The sequence below is a fragment of the Pleurodeles waltl genome, chromosome 2_1 (genome assembly GCF_031143425.1).
Source record: "Pleurodeles waltl isolate 20211129_DDA chromosome 2_1, aPleWal1.hap1.20221129, whole genome shotgun sequence".
NCBI lineage: Eukaryota > Metazoa > Chordata > Amphibia > Caudata > Salamandridae > Pleurodeles > Pleurodeles waltl.
In genome coordinates, this window is record NC_090438.1 from 302520670 (window position 1) to 302548521 (window position 27852).

At 45.4% G+C, this 27852-nt stretch overlaps 1 protein-coding gene across 2 annotated transcripts in view; it reads right to left on the bottom strand.

Annotated features, from left to right (window-relative positions):
* IL13RA1 (interleukin 13 receptor subunit alpha 1) overlaps window positions 1-25740 on the bottom strand; it is a 332178-nt gene extending 306438 nt beyond the window's left edge. Inside the window, exon 1 of one of the 2 annotated variants that reach the window (XM_069212531.1) lies at window positions 25414-25740. In XM_069212531.1, coding sequence (XP_069068632.1) covers window positions 25414-25510 — 97 coding nt within the window. In that variant the 5' untranslated portion in view covers window positions 25511-25740. The remainder of the gene's footprint in view (window positions 1-25413) is intronic. The other variant, XM_069212532.1, reaches the window with a different exon arrangement.
* Between the last annotated feature and the right edge of the window lie 2112 nt (window positions 25741-27852).

Consider the following 27852-nt stretch of genomic DNA (forward strand, 5'->3'; position numbering starts at 1 on the left):
CATGACCCACAGGAAACACATTGCCAAACAAAAAAAAAAAAAAGCCGGCTTGGCATCGGCTGTCTCTTTTAAAAGGAAGTCAAACGGTTTATTCCAGAAAGCGACTTTAGCTCAGCTGTTAAAGCCTTCCTACTCTTGAATCTTGTTGGTGGTAATGCCCTACTCCTTGGTCTCCCAGACGCCACACTGGCACTTATTAGGAGCTTCTTACATGTCACAACATGTCTCATCCAGCTCCTGAAGAAATATGCCCACCCTGATTTGGAGGCGTGGGTTCGAATCCCACCGCTGCCACCAATGTTAGAAATGGGGTTTCTGGTTGGCTAGGGTATGCACCTCAGTCAGGCAGAACTTACCCACTCTAGTCAGAGCAAGGGAGTTACACATCCAAGATAACCCCTGCTCACCCCCTTGGTAGCTTGGCACGAGCAGTCAGACTTAACCTGGAGGCAATGTGTAAAGCGTTTGCACAACACACACACATGTGACGCAATATCCTCACCACAAAGGAAACAAAACACCAGATTATATGAAAATATACTGTATTGTACACAAGGCAATTATCAGACCAAACATCACACATCAGTATTATCCTGCTACCTTAGCAGTTGTCAGAACGTTACACATTAGTTACTCTGCAACCTAGCAGTAGTCACACATAACACACAGGTTACTCAGTATTCTGCAACATAAGCAGTAGTCAGGAAAACACGTTATTACATCACAGCACTTGTCATAAGAATATCATAAAATGCCCATAGTAGGAACATTAGAAAACATATGGCAAGTTAGAAAAACATATTAGCAAGCATGTCCATAAAAGGAACATTTGGATACACATATGTAAAAACATCAAACGCAGGTAGGTAATATATGAATCAAACAAAAGTCTGTAGAAAGAACTTTGGATTGCAACTATATTGGTCCTTTAAACAGTACCTGGTTGGATGAAGGCACCTCCAGTGCCTAGAAGGCGAACAATGGGGCCCCCGGCGCTCCTATGTGCAAAACGGGGGCCTCCCTTATACTCTGGGGTCAGAGGAGGGCGACATGCACCTCCTCTCTTTTATAGACAGGCCCCTCCGGGGACCGTGATTACTGGGGGACCCCCAGGGCCTCAACCGACCCTCACGAGGGGGGCCAAAGCCAGCAAAAACAACTTAGGGCAGGAGGGGGGCACCATGCACCCCATCCGGTTTAATGACAGGCCACTCCCGGGACCCGTGATCTCTGAGGGGCCCCCCGGGCCTCCACTGGCCCTTCCACCACGGGGGCCCACAATAACCACAATAATGCCCGTTTTACCTAACAGCAGAAAAGGAGTGTCCTGCTCCTCACGCAGAGGCCAGGGGGAAGGGGCACTCCCCGCGTCTTCCCCTGGTCCTGCCGTGAAGCCACAAGAAGATCGGACCCCTCCTGGGGCCCAAGCAGACACTCGCCTGCACCCAATGCGGTGCGCGAGTGTTCTTCCAGCTTCCCAGGCCGCTGCGGTGATCTTATTTAAAGGGGCACAATGCAGCCAGGAGCCTACGTGCTCCCAAGGCTCCATAAGCGCGCTGCAAACCACGGAGAAGCACCCCTCGTGAAGAAATGGATGCAGGGGTCAGGGGCCACAGCACCCTGCCACTGGGGAGCAGAATCTTAAGACAAGGTCCTCAGGTGGAGGGCCCAGCTACAGGCCAGCACAAGGGAAAGGCAGCAAGTGGCAAGTCCTTCACAGTGACCAGGCAGGTCACAGGTCAGCACAGCAGCAGCAGTCCATGGCGGTTCCTGGTGAGTCCTTTCAGCCTTTGATGTCCAGTTCCAAGATGATTCCAAGAGTCTCCAAATTGTGGGGAAAATTCCCCTGTACTTATAGTCAGTTCTTACAGTGTTTTACAATGGTAGGGAGAGGAGGTTCCAGCCAGTTACAACTGGTTCTGGGAGTGCCCCCTCTCTCCTTTCAGCACAGGCTCCAAACATCAGTGGGGGGTTAACGACCCCATTGTGTGAGGCCAGGGCACAGTCTTTACAAATGCAGGTGTGCCCCGCCTCTCCCTTCTCTCAGCCCAGGAAGACTATTCAGTATGCAGATGCACCTCTGTGACACCTCCACCCTCCCTGTGTACAGACTGTCTGAAAAGTATGCACAAAACCCCAACTGTCACTCTGCCCAGACGTGGAATGGAGTCAAGCTGCAAAACACCAGAGTCATAAGCACAGATAAATGCGCACTTTCTAGAAGTGGCATTTCTGTGATAGTAATAGAAAATACACCCACACAAGTAAGCAGCATTTATTATCACCATCACAACCATACCAAACACGCCTACGCTACCCCTCATAAATCAGACAATACCCCTTACACATAAGGCAGGGCATTTCTAATGCAATCCTATGAGAAGGCAGCACTCACAGCAGTGAGACACCAAGTTAGGCTGTTTGTCACTACTAGGACAGGCCATGTCCTGCCTTTCTACATACATGGCACCCTGCCCATAGGGCTAGCTACGGCGTACCTTAGGGGTGACTTACATGTAGTAAAAGGGGAGTTCTGGGCCTGGCAAGTAAATTTAGATGCCAGGTCCCTGTGGCAGAAAACTGGGCACACAGGCCCTGCGCTAGCAGGCCTGAGACAGGTTTGAAAGTCTACTTCAGTGGGTGGCGCAAGCAGCGCTGCAGGCCCACCAGTAGTATTTAATTTACAGGCCCTGGGTATAGAGATACCACTGTACAAGGGACTTATAGGTAAATTAAATATGCCAATTAGGTATAAGCCAATCATACTAACTTTAGATGGGAGAGCACCTGCACTTTAGCACTGGTCAGCAGTGATAAAGTGCTCAGAGCCCTAGAGCCAACAGCGAGAGGTCAGAAAAACCAGGAGGAAGGAGGCAAAAAGACTGGGGATGACGCTGCGTAAGGCAAAAAGTCCAACAAACTCGATTGGCTTCCCTTGGCAGGCTGCATCATCTTCAAAACTAGCTGCATTATTTACAAAGCCTTTACGACCAGCACCCCTGCTTGCCTTGCAAATAAGCTCACCCTGCTTATCTTCGAAATACTCACCAACATGGAGATGGCCTAATTGGAAATTACTCGGGGAAAGAAAGGGTGGCGAGTCCAACTAAAATTAACTTTTCAAGAGAGCAAATGAAGAATCTGAAAACACCACATTCTACATGTTTGAGAAAAAAAACAAGTTGTTCAGGTTTTTAATGGCGTGGCAAAACGCTGTGCTACAAGACATGTATAAACAGGTTTGTAATGAAGCTCTTCGTACTTGTTAAGTAGGAAATATGCAGAGGGTGAGTGATACATTGCCGAGAGTATACCTGAGATTTTTGTTCTAGCCACAAACACGGAAAAACATCTTAAAACATGCACATTTAAAAGCATCTCTGCTATGGAATTTACAAGCGATCTGATTTGTTGCTAAGATGCTGTTTTCAATAGTGAAGGGAATCCATTTGGAAAATACAAACAAAGTAACAATTGTAAATGTGAAACAGCAATCCCTCTAATGAATTGTGAGGTGGACTAAAACCAGCAATGACTTAAAGTGCCACAAACAGGTCCCATTCTGTATGTTGTGGCGTTCGAACCACATTCAAGAACTGGTCTCATTAGATCCTCTTTTTTCGCTTTGTGCAACACAATCATTTACGTGGCATTCAATTTGACCCATTTCATATGCAGAGCTACAGGAATTATTCGATTTTGAAGCTGCAATGTTTTTTGCATAGTTATGGATTTTCAGATTTTACCAAAATATTCAGTCGCAAGCTTAAAAGGCTCAAAAGTTACTAAAAATGCCGCGAGACGGGCTGCCTCACAGTAGAAAGAAGGTGTTTATTGCTGTATTTCGGTGTTAATTGGGCACAATAAGGTGCATTATGCCTCATAATTTGTTTTTTCCTGCCACTAAGTGTAGACAAACCTGCTGCATAATTTGGACCTCCTCTGTTGCATAATTCTAGAGGCACTGATCATGTGGCACCTTCAGCCAAAGCTGGCTTTTAGTTAGCAGTGCTTTGACACAAGACCTGGACCACTTAGCACCCTTATCAAACTGCCAGTATCTTCACTCCTTTGTTGTTCTAACACGGATCTTTTGTATTGCGCTCATATCCAGTGTCTTAAATGGGAACAAGTAGGTGCAAGTACTCATCAAATTGAGTCGCTAACTAAGGATGACATTTGAGGTTGGGCTAGGGGCATAGACAATGGCACCCATTTAATGGGATTAAAATGTCCTCAATGAGCAACTGTGCATTATGATACAGAGATATTTCTGTCATCTGCCCAGTATTCCTTTTGTTCTACATGTAAAAGTATATATTTATATAGTAGCAACTTGCCTGCAGTGCCAACCAGAGACCTGTTTTTTTCAGCATGATGATCTGCTTCTCAATGTAATACCCTAATATTACTCTCCCGGTGCAATCAGGAGCGCACTTCTCATTGGTGCAGCAGATGTAGTGGCATTGGGCACTGGGGCCTCAGGGACCCTGTTTATTGCTATCTTTTAGAATTCAGGGAACAGCTAGAGAGATCATTCCCCTCCTTGCACTAGGGCCCATGACGCACTGGCCACACTTTTGGGTGCCACTGACTACTCTGCTGATAATCAGGTAACACAGTTTACACTAGTGTCAGGAAGTGCAAAACGTAGCAGGTGTTTGAACATTCCACATGCATAATAAACATTATCACTTGCTCTAAATACTCGATAAACAAACTATGCAAGTAGGTGACCTAGATCATACTACATTTATTTTGCTACTAGGTACTGGCAACCACCTAGGGAAATGTACTGACTTTCAGAATAACCGTCAGTTTACTCTTTCCTGCATAAACCCAACATGCCGTGGGTACTATATATCAGTTGCTGCAATAAAGTAAAATACTATACAGTACTAAACAGCATGTATAATGTTTTGTGGTTATTACAATACATGTGTAAGGAGGAATATAAAGGCCGTTTAAACCATGCGGCATCAATTTTCTTCGGATACACTATTCGTTTTGACCTTTTCTAATGAAAATTATGTAGACGGGAAAAATAAGTAATAGTTAGGCTTTTTAGATTTATAGCACCTTAGACAAATACTTAAATCCCTTTAAATAATATGTGCTATTATCAAAATGCTACTTTGTTTACTAGCATGGAAAGGATGAAAGGCCACATCTGCCTCACTAGGATTCAAAACATGACACATGTAGAGCACAATACTTTCAACTATCTCTGACATCGAAATAATCACGGCAGATTCTGGCAAATACAGGGAGTGCAGAATTATTAGGCAAGTTGTATTTTTGAGGATTAATTTTATTATTGAACAACAACCATGTTCTCAATGAACCCAAAAAACCCATCAATATCAAAGCTGAATATTTTTGGAAGTAGTTTTTAGTTTGTTTTTAGTTTTAGCTATGTTAGGGGGATATCTGTGTGTGCAGGTGACTATTACTGTGCATAATTATTAGGCAACTTAACAAAAAAAAATATATACCCATTTCAATTATTTATTATTACCAGTGAAACCAATATAACATCTCAACATTCACAAATATACATTTCTGACATTCAAAAACAAAACAAAAACAAATCAGTGACCAATATAGCCACCTTTCTTTGCAAGGACACTCAAAAGCCTGCCATCCATGGATTCTGTCAGTGTTTTGATCTGTTCACCATCAACATTGCGTGCAGAAGCAACCACAGCCTCCCAGACACTGTTCAGAGAGGTGTACTGTTTTCCCTCCTTGTAAATCTCACATTTGATGATGGACCACAGGTTCTCAATGGGGTTCAGATCAGGTGAACAAGGAGGCCATGTCATTAGATTTCCTTCTTTTATACCCTTTCTTGCCAGCCACGCTGTGGAGTACTTGGACGCGTGTGATGGAGCATTGTCCTGCATGAAAATCATGTTTTTCTTGAAGGATGCAGACTTCTTCCTGTACCACTGCTTGAAGAAGGTGTCTTCCAGGAACTGGCAGTAGGACTGGGAGTTGAGCTTGACTCCATCCTCAACCCGAAAAGGCCCCACAAGCTCATCTTTGATGATACCAGCCCAAACCAGTACTCCACCTCCACCTTGCTGGCGTCTGAGTCGGACTGGAGCTCTCTGCCCTTTACCAATCCAGCCACGGACCCATCCATCTGGCCCATCAAGACTCACTCTCATTTCATCAGTCCATAAAACCTTAGAAAAATCAGTCTTGAGATATTTCTTGGCCCAGTCTTGACGTTTCAGCTTGTGTGTCTTGTTCAGTGGTGGTCGTCTTTCAGCCTTTCTTACCTTGGCCATGTCTCTGAGTATTGCACACCTTGTGCTTTTGGGCACTCCAGTGATGTTGCAGCTCTGAAATATGGCCAAACTGGTGGCAAGTGGCATCGTGGCAGCTGCACGCTTGACTTTTCTCAGTTCATGGGCAGTTATTTTGCGCCTTGGTTTTTCCACACGCTTCTTGCGACCCTGTTGACTATTTTGAATGAAACGCTTGATTGTTCGATGATCACGCTTCAGAAGCTTTGCAATTTTAAGAGTGCTGCATCCCTCTGCAAGATATCTCACTATTTTTGACTTTTCTGAGCCTGTCAAGTCCTTCTTTTGACCCATTTTGCCAAAGGAAAGGAAGTTGCCTAATAATTATGCACACCTGATATAGGGTGTTGATGTCATTAGACCACACCCCTTCTCATTACAGAGATGCACATCACCTAATATGCTTAATTGGTAGTAGGCTTTCGAGCCTATACAGCTTGGAGTAAGACAACATGCATAAAGAGGATGATGTGGTCAAAATACTCATTTGCCTAATAATTCTGCACTCCCTGTAGAATAGATATAAACCAAATGAGTGTCTGTTCAAATATAAACATATGCCTGGACAAAGTCCAGACTGGTAGGACATTATCCTTCTCCCACGAAGTATTTTTTCCTTATAGGCAAAAGACCGTTAAATAATGTGGGGAGTTTTAAACAGAAGGCTGTTGCACACTATTTAAAAAAATGCTAGACTGAAATCCTCGCCTGTGGTTTTATACAACCCTGCACGACCTTATCTGCAGTAGCACACGACATATCTCCTGAGCCAACCAGGGACCTCCAGGCTTCTGCCCTCAGCAGAACCCTGCATGGATGCAATCACAGCAAGGCTTCAAAGTCTGTTTTTTATGTCGACCACACGTCAGCATTGTGCTAACTGAGAGAAATATGCACTTCACTCCGACGCAACACACTCAGACACCAACAGTGCGGTATGTAATCTGCTGCATATAGTAGGGCCTGTCCTGCCTACCATATAAGTACTGGTACTATCCTTGGCGAAGAAGTTCCGGTATGCAAGAAGAGTATGTTTAAAAGTACCACTACTCGGTATTTGTGAGTACCGGCCAATTTAAAGCACGACTTATGCCACCGAAAGCCACTTCAAAACTCAAACAGGTTCATTTTACATAGAAGGTAAAGGGGGGAGCAGGATAAATGGTATTCGGAGCACAGTTCAGAGTGTGCAGAGTCTAACCGTTTGTTTATTAGCAATGTTATCCTCTGGAGTATTATACAGGTAAAGCAATCGTGCTTATTGGTTATTTCTGAATGGATATTTAAAGGTTGATTGGACAATAAATTAGCGGGGAAACTGGTAGAAGTTCTGGAGTGAAAACAAAATGATTCAGTAAGTCGAGCTGACACCCACAAGCTACTATTGGAACAGAAGTAAATTTAGCGGCAGGATAATGCACAAGCAGACTGCAGCTTGATGGCTGAAAATTCCCAGGCCCAGCATCGCTGCCAAGTCACCACCCCATTGCGATGGCGATAGTTGTGGGAATCCATGTCTCAGAATTTACCACATACAATCACTCAAGAAAAGTACAAAAGGATTACTGGATCTCACAGGGCAAGATGGTCAAGCAGTGAGCTCTTAGTTGTTATGTATGGCTTCAAGAGGAAGCCCGTAATAACAAAAACTTTGGAAATTACATCTCTGTCTGACACTCACTCTGGTGTGACTTCCCAGCTTGGAGAAGCAACTATTTCCCTGTCTTTCACAAGATGTTCCAGATCCCCAGAGACAGAGTGAACTGATAGGATGAAGGTTTGTTTAGAGGGAAGGAGTGAGGCACTGGAAAAAAAAAACAAGCATTGGCATAGCCAACAGGTCTCGCCTTTGGAACCTTAAAAGTGTTAAGCCATGCAGCACATCGCTACGAGTTTACAAACATTAGAAAATAGGGCAACCAGTCAAATTTTTTGTGACACTGGTAGTTGTGCTGGACAATGTTTTTAAGTGTGTGTGCTTGAAGCTTTGTGATCTAATGATAATTCTGAAATATTCAGCGTGTTCTAAGTCTATCGTCATTTGTGTCCACAAGGGCACCAGTAGCTTCCAAAGGTGGCGCCTGTAAAAGGCAGTGGTGCACACGCAATCTGTAAACATGGCTTCTCTCAGTTTGATGTAACATTAAGAAACTACACTTTAGTGCAACTGTGCACAATACCCCAAAATACTTTCTTTATTTTACCGCAAAACTTTTTGCAACTTTGCATACCATCTTTAATGTCTCAATCTGTGTTTTTTTAAAGTAGTTCTACTTTTTGAAGGAAATATAACTCTTAAATTGTTAATTTACTGTGGTCAAAATTCGTTTTGAAGAACTATCTCTGCCCTACACACTTGGGGTTGGAGATAGCCCAGAAATTATTAAAAGATTAACAGCTTTTTTTGTGACAAGCTTCACATCTGGTAATTTAAGGCAATCCATGCAACGTTTAAAAACAAAACATATTTGGAAGTCGGACCAGCGATATAGATCTTTACAGCTATGCTAATTTTCTCTTTCATGTACTGTTGGGATCACCTTTCTAAAAACAAGTACCTTCTTCTCCGGCCACTCCAAACTAATTATCGCGCCCTTCTTGCTTTCAGAACAAGGAAGGCGTGAGCGCCTGACAATCAGCTTACAACAAAGCATGCCAAAGACTTAATAAAAATACTCTTTTCACCTTTGAAGCAGCCCCCCGCCACGACACCAAAATACCACCAGAGTCTGGAGTGGCTACAAAACATGATTACTTTGTAGCTGGAATAGAATGGAGTCAGAAACAGAAGCCATGTTACCTTTATTTTTCAAGTTTTACGCATTTCTTAACAGTAATACAGTAAAGCGAGCAAAGAGAACAAGTTCAGAAACCAAAAATAAGGATGCTTTGCGACGACTCCGATTGTCCTTTATTTCCAAAAAGTGTTTGTAAGCGAAAGCATTAAAGACACGAAAGTTAAAAATAAGCTGAAAGGACGAAATGTACACAAAATGAAAGCTGCTCTATCAATAATACGTGTTCTAAACAATAGAGAACAGCAAAAAAAGCAGTGGGTTCAAAGTATCTAATTTATAAATAATAACCTCGGAACTGAGCATACGTGCAGAGAAGTCAGTAGATTTGGATTTTATGTGGCCCAAACATACAAACATTACCCAAATTGCATTACATTACACAAAAATAACAAGCCTTTACAACTATAGATAGACCGATCGCCATTTAGTTTAAGAGTGATTTCTTTTGCAAGCGCCCATTCAACAAAAATTACAAACAAGCAGAAGGGTCTGAATGTACACATAAAAAAAGCTGCAATACCCCTATTATGCAAGTTTAACTCATATCATTAAATGAACAGCAAATGTACCAAGACAATACACAGTTCACAGCCTTGTTTACCGAAAAATGTGTAGCTAATAAACAGCGAGCAGTGAAGCACACACAGGTTAGCCATGTGCTGTATGTCAGAGGCCAGTGACAGAAGTCTGCAAATGGGGACAACAGCCAGACTCTGAAACTAACAAGCAGCAACGGCTGGGGGCAGGGACGGCTCGGCAGATTATGTGAACAAGACACGAGCAGTAACATGCAACGAAGCTGAACAAATGCCACAGGAGCGGTGCGCGGTGTAGTCATAAAGCACCAAAAGCAACTTAAATCCAAACAAGCATTTGCAATGCGAGCACAGAAAATGCACAAGGGAGAGTAAGGAATGGAATAAATAAAGTCACACATGACTGCAGATGAAAATAAGTGATAGACTAGAGCCCTGTTAACAGAAACAGACTGGAGGCACTGAAACATCCAGCGCTCTGGTCAAATGCTATTAGCCTAAGAAAAAAGTAATCCCTATGCACATGCAACATAGGCACAAGTGGAAGGCTACAAGTACTAGGGCCATGCTCCAGGGGAGTGTACAACTGTGGAAAAGGTGGGACAAAGAGCAAGGATTGACCACTAGCAAGCAAGGATTTAAGGACACTGAAACAAACCAGTGAAAAAGCAGAGACCCCACAAAGAAGTATAGAAGTAGTATATACTAAAGTATATACAAGAGGCCTTGAATGCTCGACCTAAAAATCCTAGATTACTAGAATGCACACAGAAAATGCTGGTCATCAAAGCAATCATAGCATCTTGCTTGGATTATAATAATTGCCTATATTTAGGGCTACCAAAATACTTGATCAGTAGAATTCACTTGATTGAAAATGCTGCTGCAGGCCTATAGTTGCGCCTGCACAAATGAGATCACATATCTCAGCAACTTAGTGACCGCATAGGCTGCTCATAGCGTCTTTAATCTAAAGGTCCTGTTAAATTGCCAGAAAAATTGAAATCTTGTGTTCTTTGTTCATCTTCCCAATCCTTAGTCATAATACAAAAAGCGTTTCTCAAAAAGTCCAAGAAGGCCAGGTTTGTGCATCTACTAAAAGAGAGAATGAACATCTGCAGTGGGGTATCAAGTGGAGGGGGTTTGGGTTGATACAACTAGTAGAGATCTATAGTCCCATAACAACATGTGTTTCACACAAAGTGTTATAAAATTCTTTAACACATAGATTTCACAGAAGACAAATCACAGACAGCAATGGGGCTACCATGGAGACAGACATACCACTAAAGTCAACATCAAGAATGTGACAAAGGCCCCCCATTGCAGGGGTCCCTTGAGCTCCACTTGGCCTGAGTGACTCCAGAGGGAGGCCCCTCTATGTTGTGCAGAGGCCCCCCCTACAGTTTTGTTACGTCACTGGCCAATATGCAGGAAGACCTCCCTAGACCCAACATATAAGGGAAACCACAACAAAGCCAAAACACAGAAAAATAATGAAAACACCTGAACTACCACGCTTGGAAAACACTGGTGCTAAAACACAAAGTAACCACTTAAGGCAACACATACTGTCAGTGCTGGAGCGAAGACAAGGGATATCTCAAGAGAAAAAAAAACAATGATAATATACGAGTCAAAATTTACAGACAGCACTGAAATCAAGGCATGGCGACCGAACTGAAACAAAATAGAGAGTTTGTAAAGACATCAAAACTGAGATCACAATAGCACCACTTAGGACTGTGAGTATGGCAGAGGTCATATGAACCTGCCTGACCACCACAGGCCATTCATTCAATGCAAGGCCTTCATGAGGTTGATACGCCACCACTCTACCACCCATCCCAGCCTATACAAGTCAAAATATGTGCTTTTAAGGATATTCTTTGCATCTGAGAAACCCAACCCTGATGCTGCAGTGCAGGTGATATAATCTTAGGCCGCTCTCAACTCCTCTTTCATTCAGATCTCAAAGTGTCTACTTGCACAAACTTCCTCATCTCATGACAGCCAAAACCAAAGATATTTCACCTGTTTGTGTCTGTTTGGGCCAGGAAACACCTATGGGCTTTCAGGTTTGTGGATGCAGGCAGGCAGGTACTCAGCAGAGACTCTTGAACTGGCAAATAGTTACAAGGGAGTCTTTCATCCATGCAAACCCAGGGGGCCTGACCAACTTGGTAAATGAGCCACATGCATTAAGAGACATAGGCCCTCATTCTGACCTTGGCGGGCGGCGGAGGCCGCCCGCCAAAGTCCCGCCGTCAGGTTACCGTTCCGCGGTCGAAAGACCGCGGCGGTAATTCTGACTTTCCCGCTGGGCTGGCGGGCGGTCGCCTTCAGACCGCCAGCCAGCCCAGCGGGAAAGAGGCTTCCACGATGAAGCCGGCTCGGAATCGAGCCGGCGGAGTGGAAGCTGTGCGACGGGTGCAGTTGCACCCGTCGCGTATTTCACTGTCTGCGCAGCAGACAGTGAAATACATGTAGGGGCCCTCTTACGGGGGCCCCTGCAATGCCCATGCCAGTGGCATGGGCACTGCAGGGGCCCCCAGGGGCCCCGCGACCCCCCCTACCGCCATCCGGATCTCGGCGGTCCGACCGCCGGGATCTGGATGGCGGTAGGGGGGGTCGGAATCCCCGCGGCGGTGCAGCAAGCTGCGCCGCCGCGGAGGATTCAATGGGGCCGCGGTACACTGGCGGGACCCCGCCAGTGGTGCCGGTCCGACCGCGGCTTTACCGCCGCGGTCGGAATCCCCATTGGAGCACCGCCGGCCTGTCGGCGGTGCTCCCGCGGTCCTCCGCCCTGGCGGTCAAAGACCGCCAGGGTCAGAATGACCACCATAGGCTCTAAAAACAGAGGTCTACCCCACATACATAAGTAAATAATTCTACTTGGATCACTTACAGTGGGCACAATTTCTGGACTTTGGGATGTCCAAAATGGTAGATTTGGTATTTTGATTTTTGGTCCTCATGAATCGCCATTTGACCTGCTATAGGGAGCTTGAGACAAGACGCATGTCAACCACAGACTGCATTCCGAGCCCATTGACTTCCACGAGTTTAATCATTCGCATTTCAGCCTTAACCAATACATCCTCCCAAAAAATGGTTTGGGTGCACTTAGTTAATTTTACGTACAACCACCACCCTGATTTACTACTCCTAGTTGCCGCCACAGGACAATTATCATCTGCCTGAAATCCATCAGAAAACCAGACAATAAAAGGTTTCCAGCAAAGAGCTTCCTCGCAGACCTATAGGGCATTGCAGCACCTGCCCAACAAGGAGCACGACCTGATTATGAAGTATGCCAATTTGGTGGGAGAGGGTCTGTACATCCTACAAAGGATGCTCCTGTACATATAGAAGTCCTTTAGACCACAACAAGGCCAACTGGACTGTTATCATGAAATTCCACACTTTTTGTAAACCCAGAATTTAACTGAAAGGATATTCGCTGGACTGAAATTCTTTCTCATTCTCCTTCAGGACATTTTTTTTCCCTTGGCCTCTGCCAATACATCAAACTCCTGCAAAGTAATTTTATATCATGTACCTCCATCAACACCTCACACTACCCTTCCCCATAATCACACTCAGACCAGCACAACACAAACATTCATACTACACATCCACAATACAGTCCAAGCACTAGCAACTTATCAAGGACCCTTCAGCTCATGTATATTAATACACATTATACTGCACTCCTTGCTCCAGAAAGGACACAACCTTGATTAATTTTTCATCGTATAAACTTAAACTCACTCTCACAACTGCACACATTCAATGTCTTCTGCTACGCACAGGCTACAACATTCTGCAGGCAAATTGCACACACAAAAAAGAAACATAACCACCATCATACACAAGTCCTCCTCGTTCTATACCCTTAGCAAACAAGCAACACTCAAGTCCATGGAGCACCCCACATGACAATGCCCATTCTTCACAACCCAATCAACTACCTTCAACCACATCATCTAAATATAGACTTTGGGCCATATTTATGATGTCCTGGCACCCATGTTGCATCACTTTTTGTGATGCGAGGGTGGCACAAATCTTTTTATCATATTTATCAGGCCACTCAAATCCACTCTGCGCGGCTTTGAATGGCCTCATAGATATGGAGTAAGACAAGGCAGAGCAAATTGCTGTGCTGCCTTACTCTGTGTTAGGGAGGCATTCCATGGGTGTTATGGTGGGTGTTCCCACGCAGCAACCATGGAATTTGATGCGCACCCAGATTTACAAGCCCTTATAAACCTAGGGATGTGAGAAAATCTTATGCCTCCCCATGGAAAGTGCAACCAGGAGAAATATCACTATTTCTCTTCGTTTTTTCCTCATCCTACATGTGCTGCATTTTGCAGCATGCATGGGAACAGGAAAAAGCCTTCCAGGATTGTTTAGTGAAGGAAAGAGCCACTCCCTGCACAAAAACAATCCTGCATGCAATGCAGGTACACTTGCACCATGGTGTAAGGGTGCCTGCATTGGAGCTATGCTGCCAAAACAGCACCAGCGCAGGGGGAAATGACAGGATTGCGCTGCATGCCATAGACACAACACATTTCTGCTCTTTCCCTTTGATGCAGGGCAGAGCAGCAAGGTGACTTGCTGAGCTGCCCTGCACCAGAATCTCATAAATATGGGCCTTTATTTACAAATCCTCTGAATCCTTTACAACCTCATTCACCCAACTTGTTCGTTCACACCACCCTCGTATAAGACTTCACCCTTCCTGATTACCCAAACACAAAGAAATCAAGAGACATCTTCCTTTACACAATTAACATGCTTAACATGGCAAAGCATGTTACACAACCAAACCACTCCAAAGCCCACATTCTCCACCTGGTTCTCTCATCATCACTAATCACCTAATGCAAACTTCCCATAATACTCGAGTGGAATAACCTTCTTGCCATCCCCATTGACATGTCATGTACAACATACTGAGGTCAGCCCAAAAGAAAAGAAAAAAGATAAAAAGATCCGATGACCTTACGCTACTGAACTAAACCACCCAACATGCAAATAACTCACCATGCCAGCCAAAGACAGAAACTTCTTCAATGTCTTGAATTATGCAGCTAATAGAACACTTTTTTATTATATACTTAATTGATTTTAACAGGACAATATAGTAAACAACAACCAAGACATATCAATCCAATGAAATCCTGCAGCCATCAATACAGCAACCCCCACCCCCTGTCTGTCCACACTCTATCCACCTATCAGTAATAAAAGAATGAGCGTGATTTACATTGCTTACCACTTCATTACCCCAGACTCCCCTGCAACTCACCTTCCTCCACCCTCTCCAGCCCCAGGATCAAAGTTTGGTCCCCACCCAAGCCCTACATATTTGCTCATATGTATGCTAAAATCCCCGTCGCTCATACACCATTCTTTCCTTCACCCTGCAGAGTTCCAGCCATTCGCACCACTCGATTAACCTCGGACAAAGCGGGCTACCCCAGCATCTAGCAATATCTCTCTTTGCCACAGCGTAGCCCAGGTTACTCAGGAGTTTGGTGTAGGAGGAGACCTCATAGACTGTCCAAATCCCCAGCAGCACCCACAGTGCAGTCAACCGCATGGTACCCCAGTGACCTCCCCTATGGAAGGGGTACCCCAGCAACCTCCCCCAGGTTTGCGGCACTCCCTCCCAAAAGGGACTAAGGTTTGGGCAATCCCACAGCTTGTGGAGGGAGGTACCTCTTTGGCTGCACAATGAGAAACAACAATCATCCTTAGCCCGGCCTATTTCATGTAACAAACTCAGGTGTCCAACCCTTATCTCCTAATCTCTCATGGCCCATTTGGAAGGCAGGGTACACCAGTGGGGCATATGCCCATTCATTTATAACCTGCACCTGGGCAACCTCATAGTATTTCTGGAGATCAGGGGGCGCAATACCCCCCTCAAAAACTGACCTGTGCAGCGTGGACATCGCAATCTGTGCTGGGCCGCCCTCCAGAGAAATGACCATAGCATGGCATACGTTTCCAAGAAGAAAGTATCCACGAGTTCAAAGGGGCTATTCTTCAATATATATCGGTAAGCCTAGGTGGCACAATTATTTTGAAGAGCGCCACCCTCCCCAGAAGCAGTAGCGGTAGGGACTTCCAATGTTTTAGGTTGCTCTCCAAGTTCCATGTAATGGAGACCCACATTGTCCGTATAATGTGTGCCACTTTACCTGAAGATCCAGGGGCCCAGATATTTAAAATGCAGGGGCTCTACCTTAAATGGCAAGGATAGGTTGTTTTCTGCTAACCACCCTCCTATTGAAAAGATCAGGGACTTCTCTCAATTAATCTGCAGCCCTGAGTAAGTCCTGTAGTTCCAAAATATGTCCTGAAGCAACGCAAAGCATAATTCGGATTTGCTATATAAAGTAAAATATCATCTACATACAGCGAGATCCGGTCCTACAGTGATTCTCTCTAGTGCCAGCCCCACACTTAAGCATTCACTCTGATCCACTACACCAGCACATCTATCGCAATGGCAAGCAACATTGGTAATAGGGGGCAGCCCTGTTGTGAGTCCCGCCCAATAGAGAAGTCTCAAGAGATGACCCCATTCACCTTCACCCGGGTCTGAGGTCACGAGCATAAAGATGCCACAGCCAGCAGGATCCTCAACCTCTGCACTGCTGTAATCTCCCTTTATAGGCTTCATAATTGCAACTTAATCGGTTGATGAGGGATGAGCCCATTTTGAGCCAGGTGAAACAAGTCTGAGATTTGACCCTGAAGTATGCTTGCTAGTGTTTTAGCTAAAACCTTGGCATCTGCATTCAAAAGCAAGATGGTTCTATAGTAGTCCCACTGCTTCCGGAGCTTTCTGCTTTAGAAATCAAGACTATAGTAGGAGGACTCTCAGCAGTTCCCTGCTCGTTACACTGTGAGATACATCTCATGCAAGGGTCCAGCTATCCTCCCTGCCATTCCTTTAAAGAACTCCGCTGGAAGGCCCTTTGGACCCTGAATCCTCCCTGCTTGTAGCTGGGTATGCACCAGGAGAAGTTCCTCCCGTGTATGGCCAGCCTCCAATTCTAAAGCCCCTACCTTTCCCAGCTCCCTCCAAGGGCATTGCAATGCAACTTGTATCACATCTGACTCAGAATCCTCACACTTACTCTCATAAAATTCCCCATGTAGTCGCCCATTGTATTCGCAATGTCTTCACTGCCCGTCACCACCACCCCTGTCCGATGCAAGAATGCCCCCAAGGTGAGTCCACTCCCAGTCGCCCTCACTGAGCCGTGCCAGAAGGTTTGCTGCATTATACCCAATCTCATAGATGCACTTCTGCTTGACAATGTGCATCTGTTTATCCTCTTCTGTGATCAAGGCACGGTATTCCTCCATTTTGGTCAGAATGCCCACCCTTTTAGTGTCAGATTATGCCAGATGGTAATCGGTCTCCATAGCCGTAATTTTCTTTTCCAAATCTAACCGGCGGTGAGCCCACTCTCTCTTTTCCCCTACCTTATCAGCGATGATGACCCCCGTAAGACTGGCCTGATAAGCCTCCCACCGGACCAGCGCATTTTTCTCCACTGCACCATTTTCATGGAAACAAAGGTCTGTGGCTTTGCCTAGTCAGTCTACCTGCTTTTCCGTCATGTGCTACAATGCCATTCCATCTGTTTATTCGTCACCATGGTAATGCTCAACGAGGAATGGTCCGAAATGACTCGTGCCTGAAACTCCGCATCCACAAATCTATGTAAGGTCAGCAGGAGTGTCAAAAAGTAGGCCAAGTGTGAATGGATATTATTTGCCCCAGAGTATTAAGAATACCCCCTATCTACTCCATGCCATGACTGCAAAATGTCTCCCAACTCCATTGCTTGTAGAAAAATCACCCAACTTTCCTGCATGGGGGTTACAAGACTGTGTGGGGTGGGACCTATCAAAATGTGAATTCATCACCATATTGAAGTTTCCTCCAATGATAGCATCTGCGGGAGGTCCCAAAGTAGTTAGCCTAGGAGCTGCATAGAGTCTGCCTGCAGTTCAGGGGGGACATACACATTAATCAGTGCTATGGATTCCCACTCCCACTTACCCATAACATCATATAGCACCTGCAATGATCCGACCACGTCTGTTACCTGAAAAGGGAGGTACTTTCTCACCCACATAGCTGCCCCTCTAGACCCTGTAGTATAACCCTAGTGATCTGCCACTACACAGGAACTTCATCCCAGAGGAACACAATTAGACCCCTTCAAATGGGTCTCTTGGAGAAATACATCTGCGCCATAGTGGCTAAGCCTTTGCCACTAACCCCCTTTTTATTCTTGCTGCCCAGCCCATTCACATTCTATGTAAGCAACCTCAGGGCATGTGACTTCATGGATAAATCTACTGGGTGGCCTCTTCCTGGAGGACGTACATACCGGGCAAGGGGGCATACAAACCCCAGCCCCAATTCTCCCCCATGGCTGCACACATAAAAACATGTACATAACTACAACCCAACTTCCCGCTGTCCTACCTTACTGTTGCCTTACACTCTCTGAAATACAGAGCAACCTCATAAGCAACACTTGTCCCCACACTATAGTGCAGGGAGAAAAGCAACACTTCATGGCACCAGGAGCAACCCAATTTTGTAAGGCATCCATCACAGTCCTCCAACCCCGCCCCAGCGCAGCAGGCAATCTCACTATCCCCTTTCTTCTCCACCCCCGCAATCATTATCAAACTAATTGCACAATCTTTTTCAATGTCATCAGGGTGGCTCACAGGGTGGGGGGTTAAGTGCACTATCTGCATCCCAGACTAAGTTCTCCTCCGATGACAATTATCCCCCCTGCTCTACCACCAATGCCCCTCACTTGTTAGTGGTTTCCAGGGAAGTTTGCTGTTGTAAGTCTGCCACAACCCTTGCCCTGTCTGTCCATGCCTGTTCCTTAGTTAAGGTGGCTGACACCACCTTCGCCCTGTCTCCCAACTCTGTTTCGCTCCTACCATCTCAGGACATGAAACCACTCCTCCTCCTCCTCCAGCAGTTTGTAACCTCCTTTCCAACCAGCCCCAGGTGGCCTCTGCCACCATATAAGAGGAGGGCATACTTGATATCCAGCTTGCGGAGATACTGTTTGACTGCCCGGAAGGATTCCCTTTGAAGTTGGATTGCTGTTGAATAATCAGGGTACATATTGTCCTGTGCACCATCCATGGGCCTTGTGTCTGTGCAGCCTGCATTACGTCATCTGTTTCGAAAGTTCAGCAACCTGACCACCATGGCTTATGGTTGAGCCCCAGGAGGGGGCTGCCAAGTCGGTACCCTATGGGCCCTCTTCACCGTAAATCACTGAGAGGTTTTCCCTTGCAACACCACCTTAACCAGTTACTCCTTCAAGTAGAGTTCAATTCTGGGCCCCTCTAGATTCTCCGGCACCCCCACCACTCAGAAATTATTGTGTTGGGTGCAGTCCTCAAAGTTGTTCAATTTGTCCATAAGTCCTGCCACCTAGCACTCCTGGGTTCAGAAGCAGAAGCAGTTCTCCCATCGTCATTGGTTGGGCCTGGCTACAGTGCTCTCAGTCTCCACCAGATTTTTGTTGTCAGCCCTGAGTAAGTTCATCTATTATGTAACAGAATCTATTTTGGCCTCCAAGGTTGTTTTGGTCTTCTGAATGGCAGGATGGTGGACGTATGCACCTCAAGTCTGATGTCCTTCCCTAGGAACAGTCTGACACCGCCCTTAGCTTCCGAGTGCGCTGTATCATCCCCAGCCAGCTTGATCACCTTAGTACAGACCATGTTGTGCCAGTTCAAGAGCTGCCATCGGCAGGCACCAAGTGCTCGTCTCCACAGTCCACACCCCTGAGGCAAGGTGCCAAGGGCATATGACAGCCCTTCAGGGAGGGTGCACTTACTTGGCAGCACCCTGGGCATGGCCACCCCCACCACTCTGCAGCATGACTACGCGGAAATCTGAACACTGCCACCCACTCACTTGCTCTATAGTGGAGGGGGAAAAAGGGAGGAAGAACGTCTCCTTGTTCAGCCATTGGGCCATCATAGGCCCTTAGTCTCCAACTCTGCCTCCTACTTCTTTGACCTCAAACGTCGCCAGGTCCAGATCCCAATGAGCAACAGGGGGGGCTAGGAGAAGGGAAGCACACCTCTGGCTCTAGCTCCCAAAACTCCTTTCCAGTGGGGCTGCCGGTGCCACAATTTGGGAAGTTGACAGGGACTACATGTTGAAACACCCACAGCCACCCAGGGTGAATCTCCTGAGCCCTAAGTCTCACGTTCTTTGCCAAGCCTGCGCCAGCCTAGGACATGGTGCAGGCGGGTGCCACTGCTCCAGCACTGCCCAGCTATATCTGGCACCAGGCAGTGCTGTGGTGATAAGCCACGACAACTCTCCCAGCAGTGGCACTGGGTCCTTCATCTGTTGGGCTCACCCGGGGTAGCTGCTACCTTGCGTCCACCTCTGCATTAAATGATGTCCGCAGTGCATGCTGGAGGCCCATTGTGAAGCAAGTGATTCAATCCAAAGAGGGTAGGTAAGGGGGTCCAAATCACTCATCAGACCAGTTCTGATCAAAGAGTTGCGGTCCCCGTCATTCCTGGGACCTCAGAACAACTCGCCAAAACAAGATGCTGGCTCCCACTTTTCTGCCTTTGCCCAGGGGCCATGATTCCTACCTCTGCTGGCTCCAGCAGCCTTGCTAAGTGGTCTGGAGTCCCCCGGGACCATTCAGCTGCCCACTCTCCAATGACAGCAGCCCCCAAGGTGGGAATCAGGATATCAATGGGTGTGGGCCTCAGCCGGGAGCTTGATCTTCAAGTGACTGACACCATCCTGCACCAGGCCATGCCCCCTAGAAGAACACTCTTGAAGATAATCAAGCATTACTCACCTACCAATCCCATGCTCAAAAGACAAGTGGAATGCCTAAATGCATCAAACATAATTACTACTAACCAACCTCACACCACACAACATCCTACAATGGTCATCCTTTAACATCCATTTTCTTACAGATATTACCAACATTCTCAACTTTCTCAAATCCACCTCTTATAAACATAATTACCTACCTTCATCCTTCTACATAGCGCCCAGTGGAGAAGCTCTCTCATCCCTTCTCACAATTGTCAATACCTCCCTCTCCCTAGGCATCTTCCCTGAAGCCCTAAGGACTGGCCAGATTCTTCCACTTTTGACGAAACACACCATAAACCGTGATTACGTAACTACTAGCCCACAACCGATCTTAAACTTCATCAGCAAGATCAGCGAAAAGAAGGATATTTGCACATTTCCAACTTCGTAATACCACCAACCATCTCTTTCAAAATTAGAGGTCTTGTTTGAGATCAAACTGTAGGGCTAAAACACTCAGCTTTAAAATAATAAACAAGGCTCCCCTGACAACAGATAAAGATGTCCCCTGCATTCTGATACTATGCATGCTAATAACCACCTTCGACCCCATGAGCCATTCCACCCTCGTCCACAACTGAAATCCTGATTGGGATTATATTCCTACCTCCTATGTTGTTTCTCCTCCAACCTAGTGAAACAACACCAGTTCATCCACATGGGCTTTTCTAGATCGTAGAAACTCCTTTTTCCCTGCATATCTAACAAGAGAGCCATCCTGTCCTCTGTCATTTTCAACCTTTGTGCGAAGCCTTTGGAAATCCTATTGACCAACAACAGCATTAAAATTCACCAATTCAGAGACCATACACAACTATACTTGAACGTCTAATCTATTATCACATTTAGTGCCTGAAACACTGTCTGCACCTTATCCAGTTCATAGTGTCCAATACAAATCTGAAATGCAACCCCACCAAAATCAAATTCCACCTATTTGCCAACAACAATCAACTGTTGCAAACCTGAATGAGTGATATGAACCTGAGTGGATTCAATACCAAGCTATCACCCAATTTAAAGTTGCTTTGTTTCACCCATTACACCTCTCTAACGCTCGAGTAACATGTTACAAACAAGATGAGTTCAGTCTAGTACCAGCTAGCTCTACTAAAACAAACTAAACTGTTCCTCCAGGAAAAGCGACTTTAGACTAGGTATTTGTTAGACCTGACAGCCTTAATTAGGGTGGTCATTCCCCAACTTTTTGCCTGCTTCCCTCCATTTTCCTGACCCCGTTTTTGCTGGTTTTAGGACTGCCATTGCTGTGCAGAGCTTAAGTGCATATGCTCTCTCCCCTAAAAATGGTAACATTGGTTACTACCCAACTGGCATATGTTAATTTACAGGAAAGTCCCTAGTAAAGTGCATTACATGTGCCCAGAGCCTGTAAATTAAGTGCTACCGGTGGACCTGCAGCACTGGTTGTGCTACCCACATAAGTAGCCCTTTAACCATGTCTGAGGCCTGCCATTGCAAGGCCTGTGTGTGCAGTTTCACTGCCACTTCGACTTGGCATTTAAAAATATTTGCCAAGCATAAACTCCCCTTTTTCTACATATGTCACCTCTAAGGTAGGCCCTAGGTAATCCATAGGGCAGGGTGCTATGTAGGTAAAAAGGCAAGACAAGTACTTGTGTGTTTACATGTCCTGGTAGTGAAAAACTCAAATTCGTTTTCCACTACTGTGAGGCCTTCTCCTCTCATATACTAGCCTTGGAACTGCCCTCATATACCATTAAGTGGTAGATTCTGATTTGGAAGGAGTAGCTCTGTCATATTTAGTATTGCCAGAATGGTAATAGAAAGTCCTGCTTACTGGTTAAGTTGGATTTAATATTACTATTTTAGAAATACCACTTTTAGAAAGTGGGCATTTCTCTGCACTTAATACCATCTGTGCCTTACAGCCTGTCTTTAATACACGTCTGGTCTGTGCTGGTTGACAGCTCCCCTTGTGCATTCCACCCAGACAACCACAAACCCAGGACACTCAGTCACATCTGCATACTGACTGGGTCTTCCTGGCCAGGAAGGGTGGAGAGGCTCACACTTACATTTCAAAGGCAAGTTGCCTGTCCTCACACAATGGACTGACAACCCCCAAAGACTTCACCTCCTCATGAAAATCCTTGTGCATCGAAAATCGATGCAACGCCTGCAGAAATAAACGCAAAGCCTGCATCGCGGCTGGGAAATTGCCGCACCACTGACCGGAACGACGCAGCTCTGACTTCCCTAAGGTCAATTTGATGCAGCACCTGCTTTGCGACGGAAAATTTGACGCATCACCTACCAGATCGACAGAGCGCCTGCTTCTTCTGCCAGCGCATCAAGGATTTTCAACACATCGTCCCTGGGCATCAAAATATCCCCGCATCTCAGTGAGGAACTAAAACTGTGCTCCTGAAAAACGTTGCAACCTCTTGTAGTGTGGTAGGAAATTACACATAATCTGTGCCACACCAGGAAATCTGGCGCAACACCTTATTTTTGCATGCATCGCCTCCTCTGCAGTGCCCATGTGTTGTTATTTTTTAAACATCCTAGTACTGTGTGTTACAAAGAAACAACTATTGATTTCTAAGGATTGAGACTATTTTAAACCTTTTAAAAGTGATATTTCAACTAGTGTTTATTGGATTGTGTTGTGATTTACCCTGATTAGGATTGTGGTCCCTATTTGGACAAGGGTGTAGACCTCTGCCAACTAGAGACCCAATTTCTAACAGTATTCAAGCCCTCATAGTCTTGTACCTGGATGGTGGATATTCTGTGGTCAATGGTATGTCAAGACACCCTTCTAACAGTCTGAAGGGCATCCTTTGAACTCAGAAAGACTTGGTATGGGCCTGAATATATTCAGCATCATCAACTTGATATATCCACTTATCGTCTGCACCATCTTCAAAACTTACTACATTGTCTACAGTCATCAACCCTTTATATCTGCTTGGCAAGCGCACCATCTTTGGCAGCTCATGACACTGCAGCCGGGACACCAACGGACTAGACAGGATGAAATGTAGAAAAAGAAAACACCAGGAACCCACCTTTACATCAGCGCATCCATAATCTGGAGTAATATGAAGTTCATCTGATGAAGTTCACCAGAACCACCCCAATCCTCTTTCATTTCAGGAAAGTGTTTAAAATGAAAATTTTCAAATAATACTACATCTCAAACCCTTAAATGAACCCTTCCCCTCGACAAACTAAGAAGCCTCCTCCCTCCCTCACTTCAGCCTGTATACTTTGTTCTTTGAGGGCGGCTCTGCACCGACTAATGTGCACCTGCCTAGGTTTATGCTATGCAGCAAATCACTTGCATTCGGACCTCACCGACAACATAATCTTTGGAAGTAACCAATTGGAACAGCATGGATGCCAAAATACTCAGACAACTCCAGAGACAAAGGACAAAAACAGCAATGCAATGCTGACAAAGATAACACTGGAAACAGACATGCAGCAAATGTGTCCCTAAGGCTTCAGAGTCGGCACAGGAGCATCATTGTAAGCAACTCCAGAGACACCACTGACCAAAACAAGGAGAGATAACTCCGGGGACCACACAAAAACTGCAGCCGGAGCTTAACATTTGCCCAGGGTGTATTTCACTCCATTGACGATAAATAAAATGTGTTCATTCTTTTTTTTGTCCTAAATGTAATGCTCTTAAAGCAGCACTAATACACGTGGTATGGAGTTGTGCACTTCTAGCTAGGTTCTGGAATGAAATAGTTGACAGGAAGTCGGGAGGGGCACTGCATTTCTTGAGTTTCATCCTACTCCTAAGTAAAGTAAACGGAAATACATTTTTTATTCCTTAGTTTTAGAATTGGCGAAAAGGCACTTTTCGAAACACTGGTTGCAACAAAAAGCCCACGATTTGAAAGACTGGCCAAAGATATATGTGAATGGGCACTCGCTGAAGGAAAACAGTTACTAGTTCGTACATATGATAAACTAGAGAATAACCCAAAAGAGTGTGGACAACGGCTAAAGAAATTCGCTGAACGTAAAGACGATTCAATACGCACACAATAAGTTAAAGATGTCCATTCCTTTCTGTAAAGTAAGTATCAAGTTATAGAATGACATAGTAAACTAACATATTATTTACAAATATGTAAGGTACACTTCGAGATCTGCTACCACTGAACATGCAGTTCGCGTGGGTTTTGTATGAGATAATCTGTTTTGTAAAGCTTTTAAAATCGACAGAGCACAATAAAAAAAATACAAAAACACGGCGATGCGGGAGTTAATTAATGGGACGACAATGACGTTTACACGCGGAGGGAGAAAGTGGGTCAACACACAAGGAAATGGCCTGGACACTGGGCCAGCACTGTGGTCAAAACACACACAACCGAGTTGGAGGCGACAGAGAGAACTGGGGCCATGCAACGGGAAGAACGCACTTAAAAAAAAAAAAAGAGAGATATCTATATGACAAGAGCCAACATGACCAATACACAGTGGAAGTGAAGATCTGTGAGCGTGCGCACACGTGGGCGCAGCGATGCGCGAAGTATTAAGTTGTGTGAGCGGCGATGATGCTACGCCGCTGTGTGAGAAGTAGCGTGAGCGCGTAGTGTAATGCCACAGAGCGAGCGCCTTCCCAGTTAAACAAGGCGCAATTCAAAGCATCTGTATCTAGACAGTGCCCAGAAGCGCTTCTCCGTCCTTGCCTCTTCAGTGGCTGTGTAAACGATCACATGAGAAGACCACCATTGCCCTTCTTCCTCCCACCCCTCCTTGAATCCTCATGGAACACAATCTAACAAAAATACCAGAAGGAAATATCGGGTGCTTACTTATTTTGCTGAAACCTGAATCAATTTCATACAAGAAAAGGGCGCAGGTAAATACGGCTTGGAGGACAGTTGTCAGCCCCCGAGATGCTCGCCCCATTCCTGCTCTGGAAGGTCGGCGGAGGCACCAGGAGAGACGCCGTGAGCCCCGCTCCGGGAAGGAAAGGTGTCCAGCTTCAAGGGAGAAATGACGCGGCTCCGGGCACTCATACCAAAGTCCATCCCACACTTCCCAGAACCGAAAGTGCACAGTCCCGCCCTCCTTCAATGGTGCGCGGGCTTGTGCTCTACCTCTTTACACACTCACTGCCGCGCAGTCCTTGCAATCCACACGGTCGCTCTTTTTCACTTATAATTACTACTCTTCACTCAAACACACCCACGCAGACTGTACTACACCACCCGTAAGATCATACACACGCCACTCTCACACAGCTGCCCTGGCTAGTAGGAGCCAAAACCAACATTCTGCAGTTTTCCTTATTTTCAGATTTTTTTGTAATGCTGAAGTAGGGGAAGTTCCTTCAATAATCATCTCATCAATACATCTGAGCTCCCCCTGTTAAGGAGCGGCGGTAGTGATCTTCCATACTACTAGTTGGAATATTGATCTGCATTACAATTTTTTGTTCCATGTGAAAATGCCGTTACTACTCTGTACGTGAAGTAATAACTTTATTGTTTGTTACAAGGCTTTACGTTGGGTGGAAAGGACAGACGGAGGGTTCTCTAAAAGAGGTGTGCCCAAAGAAGCATAACTTTGAATGCTTTCCCAGAGGCATGGCTTTTGTAATTAAGTGTGACTCGAAACATGTGAAACATGTAAACAATATTTCTGTGCTTCAGGCAACATACCACCTGACTAGTATTTGATTGTCTTTCTGTGAACCTTCTGTTATTGCTTCATATCACACACTAAAGAACACAAAAGTCAGACTTCTTGGCTTTGTCTATACTTATTATCAGTATCAGAAAAATGAGTGACAATGATATTATTGTTAAAATTAGAATTGAAAATCTTGAAATTCTAAAAATATGCAACTTTAAATTAAGCATTTCTGAGGTCTGTGGAAGGGATGATGATCTTCATTGTTGGAAACACTTCAATGGTTCCGAAAGGAGTGATGTTCTTATTGAAGAATACATTGTAATGACAATTTGGGCAATTTTGCCTCAATATTGGTACTGGTTTGATCTGTTTGGGACCAGCTTCACTGCATTTGGTATGAAGAGCGTTGGTACTGGTTCTTAAAGAATACGCCCCAGCACTGAAACATTTAAATGGCTTAGGCCTGGCAGTAGATGACTATGGCCCTCATTATGACATTGGCGGTAAATCCCACTTACCGCCATGCCAACTGCTGCCAACATTCCGCCGTCGCAGCAGATATCTGCTAACCATTGTCATGACCTACTCGTAATCTGTGTCTGTGACCCACAGGAAGTGTGGCGGACTTCTTGTTCTTGTAAGTTCTGCCTTGGCCCAAATAGGGACGACCCTTTCTGGTAGCCATGGTGCTGCTGATGAAGGGAACGCCAAATGCAGTCCATGTCCTCCAGAAGGAGTCCCAGAGGGAAAAAAACCCAAAAGGGGAAAAAACCTCAACAAGAGGAAACTCCTGAAACAAAACAAGAGTAAAAGAAAACCAAAACAAAAAGTAAAATGACCAGGAAAAAACTGGAACAAAATCAGAGTTTCAATATCAGATGCAGAGAAACAGGAGCGCAGATCACCACCAAACAGGAAGTGTTGCAGCACAAAGAGAACAAGAATCACACACCTTATATACCCCAGGAACAGGAAGTAACAGACAGGAAGTAAAAAGGTGCCACCTTAAATTGGGATCCAGTGTTAGAATGCCATCGGAAAAATACGATAGTGAATAGGGAACCAGTGCATGCAGGATAAAAAGGAAAGCATGCTGGGAAAAGGGAAAGAAACATGGGAAAAAAAGTAAGTATATAATGAGCATAAACAAGAGCGACAGGAAGGAAAAGAGGAAATAAAAGAGGTGAGTGAGGGGAGCAGGATCTACTGGGGGAGCGCCGCACTAAAGAGAAAACAAGGCCCCAGGCCCAATAACCATATTATGACTCACACACACTAATCCGTCACTATTCAGCCACACACACAAATCCGCCATACCAAAGGTTAGTGATAAACTGGCGGTATCGAAACCTACACCGTTACGCTAACAGAACAACACCCACAACATTATGACCCACCAATCACCACGGCGGACATTCAATGGTGGTAAACCGCCACGCTCAAAATACACACACACAAACGAAACACTACATTAGACAATTCAAACTACACGCACCTGACACCCATACACATACCACACCCACACACCGATACCACTATAAAGCACACACCCACATTACCCACAACCCTTTACCATTACAGTCACCAACAGAGAGAGACAGCAAGAGCACTCA